Here is a 17,085-nt window from a genome sequence, read left to right as displayed (position 1 = left end):
TAAAGTGCCCATGTCTCCTGTGGAGCCCGTCTATCCCCATGGTCCTTACGGAGTCCCCAGCATCCACTACGGACTACGAGAAATAGATTTACCGGTAAGTTAAATCTTATTTTTCTGATGGCTCAGTGTACACAAAATTTGTTTAATTCACAAAGTTATTAAAATTATTATATTAAATGACCTTCATGCTTTGTGTATAAGGTGTATATGAAACATAAATGAATTGTGTTTATTTACACAAACTTTGTTTAATGCACAGAGTTATTAAACATATTGGCTTAAATTCCATTCAGGCTGTGTGTATAAGGTGTATATGAAACATAAATGCATTCTGTGCTTAGACTTCGGTCCCATAGCCATGATATCTCATTATGGTATGCAATTATTCCAAAATACGGAAAAATCAGATATCCAAAATGCTTATGGTCCCAAGCATTTTGGATATGGGATACTCGACCTGTAGTAGGAAACGGTTGATTTGGTTATAGGAAACTAATTATTTTGGTTTAGTATTAGATATTTTGGTGTACTAATGTGCTACAATCTTTCCCCAGGTATTATGTGACTGGTGATACTCGAGGACATGTAAAGTTCTATGACCAACAATTACAGCTTGTAAACTGGTACAGCCACCTTAATCTGACGGCTATCCAGTCCATCTCCTTCTCTAAATGCCCCCCTGTGCCAGCCTGTGAAAAGACAACATACCCTCAAGATTGTTCTATAAAGGGGGATCAGTTTGCGATCAGGTGCTTCTTGAATTTCTACCATATAAAACTATTCGGTACCAAAAACCCTTCTGTTGTTTTCCATCTTGACTTGTTTTGTTTTTTTGCTGTATAATATATACAGTACTGGTGTTTGTATAGTTCCTCACAGAACACAAGCATATAAAAACAATACAAAGAATCAAACTCACATGAGAAAAGGGTGTACAAAACATTTACAGTCTTAATAGGTAATTGGCGAACTAGAAAGCTGAGTAGTAGAGTAAGGTTATGTGCACACACGTGTCTCTATAAACCCTCTCTCCCCTGTTGCATTTTTAGCAGGTGAAAGGAGGACAGATCGTTGGCCTCTGTGGAGAGACATTGGTGCAGTGCACTAGGCGGGGAAAGTGCAGCTGTCTCCATTTTCACCTCATTTATTAAGGTTGCTGCATCGGTGTCTCTCCATGTACACTATTACAATACACCATTACTTTGCAGTACGGATGGCGTAATGGTTAGCATTACTTCCTCACAGCGCTGAGGTATGGGTTCAATTCCCACCATGGCCTCGGTACAATTCCCACCATTGTCTCAGTGTGTGGAGTTTGTATATGTCTTCCGTACTTGCATGGGTTTTCTCTGGGTACTCTGGTTTCCTCCAACACTCCAAAAATATACATTAGGTTAATTGGCTCCCGTCAAAAAATTATCCTAGTGTATATGTACATGTGGTTAGGGCAGGCTAGATGGGCCAAGTGGTTCTTATCTGCCATTAAATTCTATGTTTCTTTATAACTGATGTCCATGTGGACATGCCTTAAGTATGCCCACATAGTAGGAAAGTGCAATGCCAGATTACACCCTGCAGGCTATTATGAGCCACTTTCTCTAAGTAATAAATATTTTTTCCTCAAAAGCATGTACATTAAAAGTCAGACCATATAAATAACATGTATGTGTTTTGTTTTAGCAATTTCATTGTATCTACGTCAGATGGTTTGGTAGTGCATGTGTTCACGGATGGTACAATGTTGAAGAAGGTGTTGCAAGAGCCCAGTGAAGCCATTCACGCACTTGCCTGTCACCCCTGCAACACACACATTGCTTATGGAAGTTATAATGGAGTCTTGAAAATCTGGGATTATAAAAATCAGAATCCCTTCATCAGCAGGATATTTGGCAAGGGAAAATCTTTACATTGCCTTTCTTATGACCCTAAAGGTAAATGTTGTATACATCCTGTATAGTGACTTTTTTTTTTTTTATTGTTTCTCAAGTGTACAACGGCCCTCATTCCGAGTTGTTCGCTCGCAAGGCGATTTTAGCAGTATTGCACACGCTAAGCCGCCGCCTACTGGGAGTGAATCTTAGCATAGTAAAATTGCGAACGATGTATTCGCAATATTGCGATTACACACCTCGTAGCAGTTTCAGAGTAGCTTCAGACTTACTCGGCATCTGTGATCAGTTCAGTGCTTGTCGTTCCTGGTTTGACGTCACAAACACACCCAGCGTTCGCCCAGACACTCCCCCGTTCCTCCGGCCACTCCTGCGTTTTTCCCGGAAACGGTAGCGTTTTTTCCCACACGCCCATAAAACGGCCTGTTTCCGCCCAGTAACACCCATTTCCTTTCAATCACATTACGATCGCCGGAGCGAAGAAAAAGCCGTGAGTAAAAATCCTATCTTCATAGCAAATTTACTTGGCGCAGTCGCAGTGCGGACATTGCGCATGCGCACTAAGCGGAAAATCGCTGCGATGCGATGAAATTTACCGAGCGAACAACTCGGAATGAGGGCCAACAGAATTCAACAATCTTTGTCTGCGATACATAAAACACAAGCAATACAACAATAGAACAATGTCACAAAAGAGAGACTTTTTAGGTGAAACATATATGTTTGCCATAAAAAGTAAACATAAAACACAGATAACCAGTATCTGTGCGGACTAAGGTACAGCAAACATTTACTACTGGGAAGTATATTTAAGTGTGTTTTAGAATGAAGTATCTGCTGTGCTAAAACGTTCATGGCTACATTCATCCTTTACTTATGGAAAGTGTCCAATTAATATAGAGAGACTGCCCTCGTTTAGGGCCTGATTCAAAGATATACGCAAATCCGGTTCTACGCAGTTGATTATCGGTGGTCTGCCCATGCGTCTAAGTTACACTGCGCATGTGCTGCCATGGTCTTATGACAGCAGTCACAGGGAGGATTCACAAAGTGATTGACACTCAAGAACCATTTGGAGGAGATGATGGGGGAGTTGCTGCAAAATACAGGCGTGTAGCGACCATTTGTGGGGGGGGGGGGGGGGGGGGGGTTCAGCTTGTGACTGCTATCCCATACGCAGTAGAAATGTTTCAGACGCCTTACTTTCAGCGGTCATTCTGCGCAGCCATAGGGCTACTCTGATGGTTGATGTATGCCTGATGTGCATTTGATGGTTGCTTATTTGTACACAAGCGGTGAGACAGAGATGCCGAGTATGGGCATCTCTGTATAACTCCCTGCAGCAGCAGAAATGTCTCAGATGTCTAACTACCAGCAGTCATGCTGCACAGCCATAGAATTACTAAGATGGTCGATGTTTGCCTGATGTGCATACGATGGTTACGTATTTGTAAGTGGTGGGACAAAAGCGCTGATTATGGGGGTCTCTATATCACTCCCAGCAGCTGCAACATTTGCATATTTTTGCATGTATGCCGTATACAAAGTCACAGCTGCGAATGCATTTGCGTATATTTCTGAATCAGGCCCCATGTTATCTGCAACACAAGACATTCTAGCTAAAACTCCCATTTGTAGAATTAAAGCAGAAAAACTTGCAACATACAGATTAAATATGTTAATAAATGAAAACCAAAATGGAATGATTACAAGGCTCTCTCTATATTTATATAAACTGCAATTAATGCTTAGCCGGATTTGTAGTCTGGCCAGTTACCCTACATCACATTACATTCCTGAAAGGTGGCTGACAGCTTTTTTCAACGTTATAATCACAAACCATATTACCACAGGGATAATAGGCAGGACGCCCACATAACATCCGCTTGGATGCTGAAAAATAAATGTCTTGTTAGTTTTAGTAAAACAAAAAGTCTGTATACTGTCAAAGACTCAAAATCATTACAGTTACATGTGTTTGGCACAAGTGCAGAACAAAGCTGCTGCCTAAAGCAAGTAGTGGGATCATGGATGTGACTGTGGGATTGACCACCAACATAATTATGCATAAACGACTTTAGTGGGAGCAATATTTATAAGTAGCCCTGTTGTTCTGCTTATCTTTTTAAGCAATTTATAAATGAAAACTGCCATACATTGTTTAGTGTACGTTTCCGCATGACTTTCTGTATCCCGGCTGTGGGGGTGATTCAGATCCGATCATTTACTCTGTCATGCGGGGGGACGCCCAGCATAGGGCTGATCCGCCCCGCATGTCTAAACACCCCCCCGCCCCCCCCGCTGCACAGGTGCAAAAGTATCGCACAGCGGCATTGCTTTTGCACCTGGCGAGTAGCTCCCTGCCAGCGCAGCTCCTGCGCACTGGCAGGCCGCTACCCACCACGTCCTGGCAGCTACCCGCCATGACCCCCCACGTCCAACATTGTTGGCACGCCCCCTCCCGCCCAGCGACCACCTCTGCCTATCAATCAGGCAGAGGCGATCGCAGCCCAGAGTTGCTTTTAGCATTTCATTGGGCTCCCGGGGTGCGCAACTGTGCGAGCGCACTTCACAAAAAAATTCAGACTGCGATTGCTGCAGCGATCCAGTCTGAATTAGCCCCTATGTATTAATAGCCTAATGTAGGAGATGTTACAGATATCTCCAGGAAAAGGCTAATTAGAGCTTCACACCACAGTCATTATTATTAGGACTGCGGTCTGGCTCTTATGTTCCAAGCTCAAAAAAGGGCAGCTTTACAGAGCTTGGCCTTTAGGTTTACGCCATCTTTAGATGCCTTTAACTGCTTTGTGCCAATAGAGGTATTATTGCAGGAAAGGACAGTTTCCTCCGATGTCATTTGGAAAATTACACTCTGAGCATGCATGAAACAGCAGTGACCTGATAAGTGAAAGTGATAATTATCAAATCACTGCCAAGATCTTCACAGAGATGGCATGTTTCCGCAATTGCTTTCCCTTCAACATAACTTCATTACATAGAAGGGATAGATGGATCAAATCTGGAACATTACACCTTATTATGAACGGTTAATAATTGTGAGGCACTGCTTGTTCTAAGTTTGTATCTACAGTATGTAGCAGGTCTGTGATAAATCTTATTTTGGGCCGTATTTAGGTTGAATGTATAGATGCATCTTTTATGCTTGAGCAATGATCTGCACACTTGCGTTTCATCATATTTATTTTGAGTTGCACATATCTACATATATGTGCAATCTTAAATCTACTGTGTAGATGCATCTGGAGCTCTTGCAGTGGCGCATGAGCACATGGAAACCCTCCTGACAGACATTTTTTTTCAATGGCTGCAGTTCACCGATTGTTGGAGAGGGGACGTGGCCAATATGACGCAATTCCATAAGAACTGCATGATTTTGTCCCTACCTGCTCCCAATACGAATTACAGTATTTTGTCCACCCCCCTGCAAATTGCAGCATTTTGCCATGAGGGGAATAATAATTTGGTGTCTGGCCCTTCCCCCATCTACAACCTGTGGCATGGTGAGAGAGAGAGTGTGTGTGTGCGCATGTGTTTTATATATGTGTACATATATGTGTCCTGAAGAAGGGGCGTTAGTCCCCTGAAACACTGAATTGAACGCTGCTTGTTCACTGCTTACAAGTATCTGAGTGCCGCGTTCCTGGTCTATGCTGCATGGTGGGAGAGTTTCCCCTAAGGAGGGCTACAGAGCCGGATATTTTATGTGGTTACACTGACGAGGGATGGATTTGTTTTGTACTGATTGTATATGTGGTAAGGCAGAGCCTTTCCTGACATACTTCAGTAAACACTAGAGTTTTGACTTTATAAAGTATTTGAAATATACAGAGAATATATTAGAAATTTCTTCTTTGTATTATTCTAATCAATTTAATAGTCAAAACTCTGGAGTAAAAAGTCTGACAGGTGATGCAGTGCCACCCCTTCTCCACACATCTCTAATCAACACTCACCATATTTCCAGCAGTATATACTGCTGCACCTGTGTATAATGCCCACATGCACCCTTTGGCTCATATATTGTGTGTAAATCTGTCTCTGGTGCTAGCCAGTGCCTCCTGATTCATTTACCTCATCACAGGTCAGGAGACCGCCAGTCACTTTACCTCCCCCTACATCCCGATCCTGCAAGGGGCTTGTTGCGCTTACCCCCTCCGGCATTCCGCTGCCATGATGCCGACATCGGTATGCTGAGGTCACGCAATACACACCTCTGTGTGATATGTATGTGTGTAATGTGTATATATATATATATATATATATCTGTTCGATTATGTGTTTTTATATACAGTGTCGGTAAATGTGTGTGTGTGTGTGTGTGTGTGTGTGTGTGTGTGTGTGTGTGTATATACACTGCTCAAAAAAATAAAGGGAACACTTAAACAACACAATGTAACTCCAAGTCAATCACACTTCTGTGAAATCAAACTGTCCACTTAGGAAGCAACACTGATTGATAATCAATTTCACATGCTGTTGTGCAAATGGAATAGACAACAGGTGGGAATTATAGGCAATTAGCAAGACACCCCCAATAAAGGAGTTGTTCTGCAGGTGGTGACCACAGACCACTTCTCAGCTCCTATGCTTTCTGGCTGATGTTTTGGTCACTTTTGAAAGCTGGCGGTGCTTTCACTCTAGTGGTAGCATGAGACGGAGTCTACAACCCACACAAGTGGCTCAGGTAGTGCAGCTCATCCAGGATGGCACTTCAATGCGAGCTGTGGCAAGAAGGTTTGCTGTGTCTGTCAGCGTAGTGTCCAGAGCAAGGAGGCGCTACCAGGAGACAGGCAAGTACATCAGGAGACGTGGAGGAGGCCGTTGGAGGACAACAACCCAGCAGCAGGACCGCTACCTCCGCCTTTGTGCAAGGAGGAACAGGAGGAGCACTGCCAGAGCCCTGCAAAATGACCTCCAGCAAGCCACAAATGTGCATGTGTCTACTCAAACGATCAGAAACAGACTCCATGAGGGTGGAATGAGGGCCCGACGTCCACAGGTGGGGGTTGTACTTACAGCCCAACACCGTGCAGGACGTTTGGTATTTGCCAGAGAACACCAAGATTGGCAAATTCGCCACTGGCGCCCTGTGCTCTTCACAGATGAAAGCAGGTTCTCACTGAGCACATGTGAAAGACGTGACAGAGTCTGGAGACGCCAAGGAGAACGTTCTGCTGCCTGCAACATCCTCCAGCATGACCGGTTTGGCAGTGGGTCAGTAATGGTGTGGGGTGGCATTTCTTTGGGGGGCCGCACAGCCCTCCATGTGCTCGCCAGAGGTAGCCTGACTGCCATTAGGTACCGAGATGAGATCCTCAGACCCCTTGTGAGACCATATGCTGGTGCGGTTGGCCCTGGGTTCCTCCTAATGCAAGACAATGCTAGACCTCATGTGGCTGGAGTGTGTCAGCAGTTCCTGCAAGACGAAGGCATTGATGCTATGGACTGGCCCGCCCGTTCCCCAGACCTGAATCCAATTGAGCACATCTGGGACATCATGTCTCGCTCCATCCACCAACGCCACGTTGCACCACAGACTGTCCAGGAGTTGGTGCATGCTTTAGTCCAGGTCTGGGAGGAGATCCCTCAGGAGACCATCCGCCACCTCATCAGGAGCATGCCCAGGCGTTGTAGGGAGGTCATACAGGCACGTGGAGGCCACACACACTACTGAGCCTCATTCTGACTTGTTTTAAGGACGTTACATCAAAGTTGGATCAGCCTGTAGTGTGTTTTTCCACTTTAATTTTGAGTGTGACTCCAAATCCAAACCTCTAAGGGTTAATAAATTTGATTTCCATTGATAATTTTTGTGTGATTTTGTTGTCAGCACATTCAACTATGTAAAGAACAAAGTATTTAATAAGAATATTTCATTAATTCAGATCTAGGATGTTTACTTTAGTGTTCCCTTTATTTTTTTGAGCAGTGTATATATATATATATGTGTGTGTGTATGTGTGTATGTGTGTGTGTGTGTGTGTGTGTGTGTGTGTGTATATATATATATATATATATATATATACACATAATTATTTTTACAACAAGAAGATCTCTAAATGGTGCAAATACTCTTGAACACGATAGGTTGATAAAAAAGGGCTTGATTGATACTCATCTAACTGATATTACTTAATGTTGCATATTATATCAAGTCACGGCCATCTATTTATATTAATTGATATTTTAATTTGGACCTCTGCAAGACAGAAGCTTCCCATTTGATTTTTGAAGTGAAAAACAATAGATGTATTTAATTAGTTTATATTGAATATGAGACTTTAGCTTTTATTAATGACTCGACAGTTTTGTCTCGTGTGTATGACGCTTTTTTGCATTATTGTGTCTCATACAAATATGCAACATTAGAATTTACAACTAACACCGCCAAGCCACATCTCTATGTACTCTATTGTGGTGCATAAAAATACAACCATTGTTCAGGGATGGATTGGGATGGAAAACCAGCCCGGGAAATTTATGGAAGCAGTCCTAATGGGGGAGCGGTCTGATGAGAGGGTTGGGTCTGTTGAGGGGGGCGTGATCGCTCCTCATAAGGCCTGATTGTATACAGTTGTGGCCTTCCTTGCGTCTTTTGTTGCAGTTGTGTCTGAAACCAGGGTCGGATTGGCAACTAAAAGTGGCCCTGTAAATATTTGTAGCGGTATGCTGACATAGGCAGCACAAGAGGTATAACATATCGTGTAGTCATGTCAGCCTACCAGGAATCTACATGGTGAGAACAATTGCCAATCTGCCCCTGCCCTTGTTACATCTGACAAATATCTAGTACAAATGCTACTGTTTTGGAGCTCGGTGCATGCACAGAAATACACGTCTTTTACATGCTTCTTTACCTAAAAAGTTTGTAGCGGAAATACATCAAGCTTATCTTCATGGGGCCAGAGTAAGGATGTGTTAAAATAAATTCATAATAATCTTCCAGGGTATTATTTATGGGTGTGGATCATTAGATTGACAGCGTCTAGGTCGACAGTGTTTAGGTCAACTACTATAGGTCGACAGGGTTGGAAGGTCGACAGGGTTTCTAGGCCGACATGTGCTAGGTCGACAGGTCAAAAGGTCAACAGGAGGTTTTTTTTGGGTGTCGTTTTCTTTGTAGAGTGGCCGGGAACCCCAATTAGTGCACTGTGTCCCCTCGCATGGCTCGCTTCGCTCGCCATGCTTCGGGCAAGGTACCTCGCTTCGCTTGGCACAGATTACCGTTCCAGTCGTAGTCCACGTGGATCGTTAAGTATGAAAAAGTTTTAAAAAACCAAACAAACTCATGTCGACCTTTTGACCTGTCGACCCATCACATGTCGACCTAGAAACCCTGTCGAAGTGGTCGACCTAAACATTGTCGCCCTAGACAGTGTCGATCTTCAGACCGGATCCCATTATTTATTTATTTATTTATTTATTAACAGTTTCTTATATAGCGCAGAAAATTCCGTTGCGCTTTACAATTGGAAAGTAATGTTTTGACCAGAAAGTTATTAAGTGATATTGAACTACCAGCCCCAGCAATCCATGGCAGACAATGACTGCTTGGTTATGCTGGAGATTGCAGAATTACAAGTGTCTGCATAACAATGTCTGCCAAAGCAATCTGGACCTTGTGGAACAACAAGTATCAATAATCTCTGTCAGCCAGGATTCAGTTGAACTCTTATTTGTCTCATGGTTATTGTTTTGCAATTGCAGGCTTGTATTTAGCAGCTGGCTTTAAAGACGGAAGTGTCCATATACTGGATGCAATGACCCTGGAAGATGAAACCAAAGAACCTTTTAAGTATGCCACAGGATCAATAACACAGATTTCTTTCTCACATGATTCACATTATCTTGCTACAGCCGTAAGTATCTGGAAGCACGCTTCTCCTCTAACATGTAACATTTTTACCAGTTCTTTTTTATATGCGTAAATAAATACATAATGAGTATACAGTGTATATATATATATATATATATATATATATATATATATACAGTTGGGAGGCTCCTGCACCCGCTGCCCTGCTTAGCAGAGCAGCAGTGAATAGACGCTGTGCCCCCACTGTATTGAAAACGGGAGGTGTGGCAAGTGGTCGCAGCATTACCACCAAGCCATGCCCCTTTTCGGATGGGTATGGCTTAGCTGCGCTATAGAGTCCCGATTCTCAGCTAGGAAAAGTTGGGAGGTATGCATAGCTAGTGATGAGCAGTATGAGAGGGCCTAGAACTATACAGTTTGACAGTTCCAAAAGTATGTTACAAATCAGTCATTGGAGTGTGATGCAAGGAAAGGTCAGAATCAGACCACTTATCGAATGATCGAATAATGCTGTTGTTGTGCACCATTAGGACTGTACACAAAGTCTAGCTGCTATATACAGAGCCGGCCATAGGCATAGGCAAACTAGGCAATTGCCTAGGGCATTTGATATGCCTAGGGGCATCAGCAGCTTCTGCTGATTAAAATGATATGCGGCATGCCTATATTCTGTGTGTAGCATTTCATATGCAGATACAGCCACAGTCTCACACAGTATATAGGCATGCTGCTTATCATTTTAGCCACATAGGGGTGGTGGTGCTGAGAAAGAGGTGAAAGGTCAGAGGCGGAACCAGCGGTGGTGCTAGGGGGCACCAGCCAAAATCTTGCCTAGGGCATCATATTGGTTAGGGCTGGCTCTGGCTATATATGCTGGGTCTTCATTATCCTGATCTCAAACATATATATAGGCTCATGCACAGATTCAATCTGCTTTTCGTTTGAAATGTGCAAGTGCACAAAAAATTCTTATGCAGAGATGACTATGCGTGATGCAACAGACCTGCAGATAACTCTATATCAGACCCTCAGACAAAGAGCGAATATGAGTGAGAACATTGACCAGAATCCCTGCAGGACTGGGCAATCCCACCATACATGTAGGACGGGGGAAGCCCCTTCACAGCCTTTCCATTACAGAGGGGAATAGATACAGAAAACGTATCTAATTTGATTAAATGTAGTATTCACCAGTATAATAACTTGTGTGTTTCTTTGATGGAAACATTGTTCTAGGATTTGTCTGACCCTAACCAGATGTCCCACCAGTCCTCTATGTCCAGTTCCTCTGTAAAATCCCTCTCCCAATTCCTCTCATGATGCGGTTTAGGTAAAGTGTAGTTAGTTAGCATTGTATAATACAGGGATGACATAAATCCGCTGTACGAGGGATTGTGCAGGCAGAACTGCTCGAACATAAGAAGTGACCGTACCAAGATTCTGTACAATTGTATCGTTTGTAGAAACTGATGAAAGGTGAAGATCTGAAGCTTGAAAGACTTTTGGAGGGTGTGGAATGGTGGGACTATTCCTCAATGATAAATCATTAGGGACTATGAGAATATTTATTCTCGCCTAACAGAGGAAGGCTTTGGAAATAAAGGTCTGGAAGGAAGGATGGATTGTCTCAAAGTAGGATGAGAGGGAATGGGTAGGTGTTGGGTCTAAATTATTGACCTGGCAACAATGGGACCAAACTGTAAGGGACAGAATAATTGTTGAGTGAAAGCAAAGTAGCGAGGAGACCTGAGAACAGCATGTGTGTGTGTTGTAGGAAGTTAAACCGACTCAATTTCTATCCAAACTTGAGACCCATATGGAGCGTTACGCTGCACAGTAATATTTTTGAGGTTTAGGACCCATTGACCTTTTAAAAGGGAAGATGACTGTTGTGTGTATTTATTTAAACATGTTGAAAACCTTAATTTTGTCTTTGCATCTTAGTCCAACTTCCATAGAAAATTAAAGTTTATTAGTTATAAACAAGTATTTCTTATCATATACTATATAGTGTGTGAATTGTGTACTGTAATGGTAGCATTTGATTTTACCTCATTGAAGCCACAATTTCAGGTGCATATAATACTATTATCTCTAGGAGTAAGCCAGACTCGTATACTACTGTTCCGTTTAGGAGCAAACCAGGCGCATATACTGCTCTTCCGTTTAGGAGCAAACCAGGCCCATATACTACTGTTCTCTCTAGGCGTAAACCAGGCGCATATACTACTGTTCTCTCTAGGAGTAAATCAGGTGCATATACTACTGTACTCCCTAGGAGTAAACCTAGTACATATACAGACGTAGCCACACTCATCCAGCCTTCGATTGGACGTGGCTGCGACTAGCTTGGTGTAATGCACGTGCACACTGCTTTGCGCATGCATCATAATTTGCACCTGCAATCCATAGACTTTAACCAATTAACTGGCATGGTCAGATCACATGCAACCGCGCGTCCCCACTGTGTCCCCCAGTGTTTGACAAGGAGATGCTTTCTGCAGATATGCATAATTTCTCTAACGTCCTAGTGGATGCTGGGAACTCCGAAAGGACCATGGGGAATAGCGGGCTCCGAAGGAGGCTGGGCACTCTAGAAAGATTTATGACCACCTGGTGTGCACTGGCTCCTCCCACTATGACCCTCCTCCAAGCCTCAGTTAGATCTTGTGCCCGGCCGAGGTTGGATGCACACTAGGGGCTCTCCTGAGCCTCTAGAAAGAAAGTATAGAATTAGGTTTTTTATTTTCAGTGAGACCTGCTGGCAACAGGCTCACTGCAGCGAGGGACTAAGGGGAGAAGAAGCGAACTCGCCTGCTTGCAGCCGGATTGGGCTTCTTAGGCTACTGGACACCATTAGCTCCAGAGGGATCGACCGCAGGCCCAGTCCTTGGTGTTCGGTCCCGGAGCCGCGCCGCCGTCCCCCTTACAGAGCCAGAAGCAAGAAGAGGTCCGGAAAATCGGCGGCAGAAGACATCAGTCTTCACCAAGGTAGCGCACAGCACTGCAGCTGTGCGCCATTGCTCCTCATGCACACTTCACACTCCGGTCACTGAGGGTGCAGGGCGCTGGGGGGGGGGGCGCCCTGAGCAGCAATAAAAACACCTTGGCTGGCAAAACAATCACAATATATAGCCCCAGAGGCTATATATGTGATAAATACCCCTGCCAGAATCCATAAAAAAGCGGGAGAATAGGCCGCGGAAAAGGGGCGGAGCTATCTCCCTCAGACACACTGGCGCCATTTTCTCTTCACAGTGCAGCTGGAAGAAAGCTCCCCAGGCTCTCCCCTGTAGTTTTCAGGCTCAAAGGGTTAAAAAGAGAGGGGGGGCACTAAATTTAGGCGCAATATCGTATATACAAGCAGCTATTGGGGAAAATTCACTCAGTTATAGTGTTAATCCCCACATTATATAGCGCTCTGGTGTGTGCTGGCATACTCTCTCTCTGTCTCCCCAAAGGGCTTTGTGGGGTCCTGTCCTCAGTCAGAGCATTCCCTGTGTGTGTGCGGTGTGTCGGTACAGCTGTGTCGACATGTTTGAGGAGGAGGCTTATATAGTGACGGAGCAGATGCCGATAAATGTGATGTCGCCCCCTGTGGGGCCGACACCAGAGTGGATGGTTAGGTGAAAGGTATTAACCGACAGTGTCAACTCCTTATATAAAAGGGTGGATGACGTAACAGCTGTGGGACAGCCGGCTTCTCAGCCCGCGCCTGCCCAGGCGTCTCAAAGGCCATCAGGGGCTCAAAAACGCCCGCTCATTCAGATGGCAGACACAGATGTCGACACGGAGTCTGACTCCAGTGTCGTCAAGGTTGAGACATATACACAATCCACTAGGAACATCCGTGACTTGATCCCGGCAATAAAAAATGTGTTACACATTTCTGACATTAACCTCTAAAAATGGATTTTTATGTTTGGGGAGAAAAAGCAGGCAGTGTTTTGTTCCCCCATCAGATGAATGAATGAAGTGTGTGAGAAGCGTGGGTTCCCCCTGATAAGAAACTGGTAATTTCAAAAAAGTTACTGATGGCGTACCTTTTCCCGCCAGAGGATAAGTTACGCTGGGAGATATCCCCTAGGGTGGATAAGGCGCTCACACGGTTGTCAAAATAGGTGGCACTACCGTTTTAGGAACGGCCACTTTGAAGGTACCTGTTGATAAAAAGCAGGAGGCTATCCTGAAGTCTGTCTTTACACACTCAGGTACTAGACTGAAACCTGCAGAGCGTGCTGCTGCAGCGTGGTCGGTGACCCTGTCAAACATACTAGTTTGCTAACATGAGAACATATTAAAGACGTCGTCTTATATATGAGGGATGCACAGAGGGATATTTTGCCGGCTGGCATCCAAAATGAATGTAATGTCCATTCTGTCAGGAGGGTATTAGAGACCTGTCACTGGACAGGTGATGCTGACTTTAAAAGGCGCATAGAGATTCTGCCTTATAAGGGTGAGGAATTATTTGGGGATGGTCTCTGGGACCTCGTATCCGCAGCAACAGCTGGGAAGAAATATTTTTACCTCAGTTTTCCTCACAGACTAAGAAAGCACTGTATTATCAGGTACAGTCCTTTCGGCTTCAGAAAAGCAAGCGGGTCAAAGGCGCTTCCTTTCTGTACAGAGACAAGGGAAGAGGGAAAAAGCTGCACTAGTCAGCCTGTTCCCAGAATCATAATTCTTCTCTCGCTTCCTCTGAGTCCACAGCATGACGCGGGGGCTCCACAGGTGTAGCCAGGTACGGTGGGGGGGCCGTCTCAAAAATTTCAGCGATCAGTGGGCTCGCTCACAGGTGGATCCCTGTTTCATTCAAGTAGTATTTCAAGGGTACAAGCTGGAATTTGAGATGTCTTCCCCCCGCCGTTTCCTCAAATATGCCTTGCCGACAACTCCCTCAGGCAGGGAGGCTGTGCTAGAGGCAATTAATAAGCTGTATTCCCATCAGGTAATACTTAAGGTGCCCCTACTTCAACAAGGACGGGGTTACTATTCCACACGGTTTGGGGTACCGAAACCGCATGGTTCGGTGTGACCCTTTTTTATATTTAAAATCCTTGAACACATACATAAAAAAATTCAAGTTCAAGATGGAATCGCCCAGGGCGGTTATTGCAAGCCTGGACGAGGGGGATTACATGGTATCCCGGGACATCAAGGATGCTTACCTGCATGTCCCCATTTACTATCCTCGCCAGGAGTACCTCAGATTTGTGGTACAGGATTACCATTACCAAGTCCAGACTCTGCCGTTTGGACTGTACATGGCACCGAGGGTGTTACCAAGGTAATGGCCGGAATGATGATACTCCTTCGAAAAAGTGGAGTTTTTAATGTTCCCGTACTTGGACAATCTCCTTATAAGGGCGAGGTCCAAGGAGCAGTTGCTAGTCAGGGTAGCACTATTTTGGAAAGTGCTACAACAGCACGGTTGGATTCTAAACAGTCCAAAGACACAGCTGTTTCCTACGACACGTCTACTGTTCCTGGGGATGGTTCTGGACACAGACCAGAAATAAGTGTTTCTCCCGGAGGAGAAAGCCATGGAGCTGTCATCTCTAGTCAGAGACCTCCTGAAGCCAAAACAGTTATCGGTGCATCATTGCACGCGAGGTCCTGGGAAAAATGATAGCTTCCTACGAAGCAATCCCATTCGGCAGGTTCCATGCAAGAACTTTTCAGGGGGGACCTGTTAGACGAAGTGGTCCGGATCACATCTTCAGATGCATCGGCTGATAACCCTGTCTCCAAGGACCAGCGTATCTCTACTGTAGTGGCTGCAGAGTGCCCATCTTCAAGAGGGCCGCAGGTTCGACATACAGGACTAGGTCCTAGTGACCATGGATGCCAGCCTTTGAGGCTGGGGGGCAGACACACAGGGAAGAAGCTTCCAGGGACTTTGGTCAAGTCAGGTGACTTTCCCTACATAAATATTCTGGAACTGAGGGCCATTTATCAATGCCCTGAGTCAGGCAAGGCCTCTGCTTCAAAAGGCCGGTCCTGATCCAATCAGACAACATCACGGCAGTCGCCCATGTAAACCAACAGGGCGCACAAGAAGCAGGATGGCGATGGCAGAAGCCACAAGGATTCTTCGATGGGCGGAAAATCATGTGTCAGCACTGTCAGCAGTGTTCATTCTCGGAAGTGGACAACTGGAAAGCAGATCTTCTCAGCAGACACGACTTCTACCCGAGAGAGTGGGGACTTCATCCAGAAGTCTTCCAAAGGATTGTACACCATTGGGAAAGGCCACAGGTGGACAGGAAGGCGTCCCGCCTCAACAAAAAGCTATAAAAGATATTGCGCCAGGTCAAGGGACCTTCAGGCGATAGCTGTGGACGCTCTGGTAACACCGTGGGTGTACCAGTCGGTTTATGTGTTCCCCCCCTCTGCCTCTCATACCAAAGGTACTGAGAATAATAAGAAGGCGAGGAGTAAGAACGATACTTGTGGTTCCGGATTGTCCAAAGAAGAGCCTGGTACCCAGAACTTCAAAAAATTATATCAGAGGAACCCATGGCTCTGCCGCTCAGACAGGACCTGCTGCAGCAGGGGCCCTGTCTGTTCCAAGACTTACCGCGGCTACGTTTTGATGGCATGGCTGTTGAACGCCGGATCCTAAAGGAAAAGGGCATTCCGGAGGAAGTCATTCCTACGCTGATTCAAGCCAGGAAAGATGTAACTGCAAAACATTATCACCGCATATGGCGGAAATATGTTGCTTGGTGTGAGGCCACAAAAGGCCCCAACAGAGGAATTTCAACTAGGTCGATTTCTGCATTTCCTACAAGCAGGAGTGTCTATGGGCCTAAAATTAGGCTCCATTAAGATACAGATCTCGGCTCTGTCGATTTTCTTCCAGAAAGAATTAACTTCAGTACCTGAAGTTCAGACATTCTAAAAGGAGTGCTGCATATTCAGCCCCCGGTTGTGCCTTGGGATCTCAACGTGGTGTTGAGTTTCTTAAAATCACATTGGTTTGAACCACTAAAAACCGTGGATCTAAAATATCTCACGCGGAAAGTGGTCATGTTATTGACCTTGGCTTCGGCCAGGCGTGTATCAGAATTGGCGGATTTGTCATATAAAAGTCCTTATCTGATTTTCCATATGGAGAGGGCAGAATTGAGGACTCGTCCCCAGTTTCTCCCTAAGGTGGTATCAGTTTTTCACTTGAACCAACCTATTGTGGTGCCTGCGGCTACTAGGGACTTGGAGGATTCCAAGTTACTGGACGTAGTCAGGGCCTTGAAAAATTATGTTTCCAGGACGGCTAGAGTCAAGAAAATTGACTCGCTATTTATCCTGTATGCACCCAACAGGCTGGGTGCTCCTGCTTCTAAGCAGACT

At 44.9% G+C, this 17,085-nt stretch overlaps 1 protein-coding gene across 3 annotated transcripts in view; it reads left to right on the top strand.

Moving 5' to 3' along the window:
* The window catches only part of CFAP251 (cilia and flagella associated protein 251), a 263,063-nt gene that overhangs the window by 97,374 nt on the left and 148,604 nt on the right, over positions 1 to 17,085 (top strand). For all 3 annotated transcript variants that reach the window (XM_063964473.1, XM_063964472.1, XM_063964474.1), the window contains 3 exons: positions 555 to 749; positions 1,681 to 1,931; positions 9,621 to 9,772. In XM_063964473.1, the coding sequence (XP_063820543.1) occupies positions 555 to 749; positions 1,681 to 1,931; positions 9,621 to 9,772 (598 nt within the window). The remainder of the gene's footprint in view (positions 1 to 554; positions 750 to 1,680; positions 1,932 to 9,620; positions 9,773 to 17,085) is intronic.

Source organism: Pseudophryne corroboree, chromosome 1 (genome assembly GCF_028390025.1).
Source record: "Pseudophryne corroboree isolate aPseCor3 chromosome 1, aPseCor3.hap2, whole genome shotgun sequence".
In the NCBI taxonomy this organism is placed as follows: domain Eukaryota; kingdom Metazoa; phylum Chordata; class Amphibia; order Anura; family Myobatrachidae; genus Pseudophryne; species Pseudophryne corroboree.
This window is presented reverse-complemented; position numbering and strand designations above follow the sequence as displayed.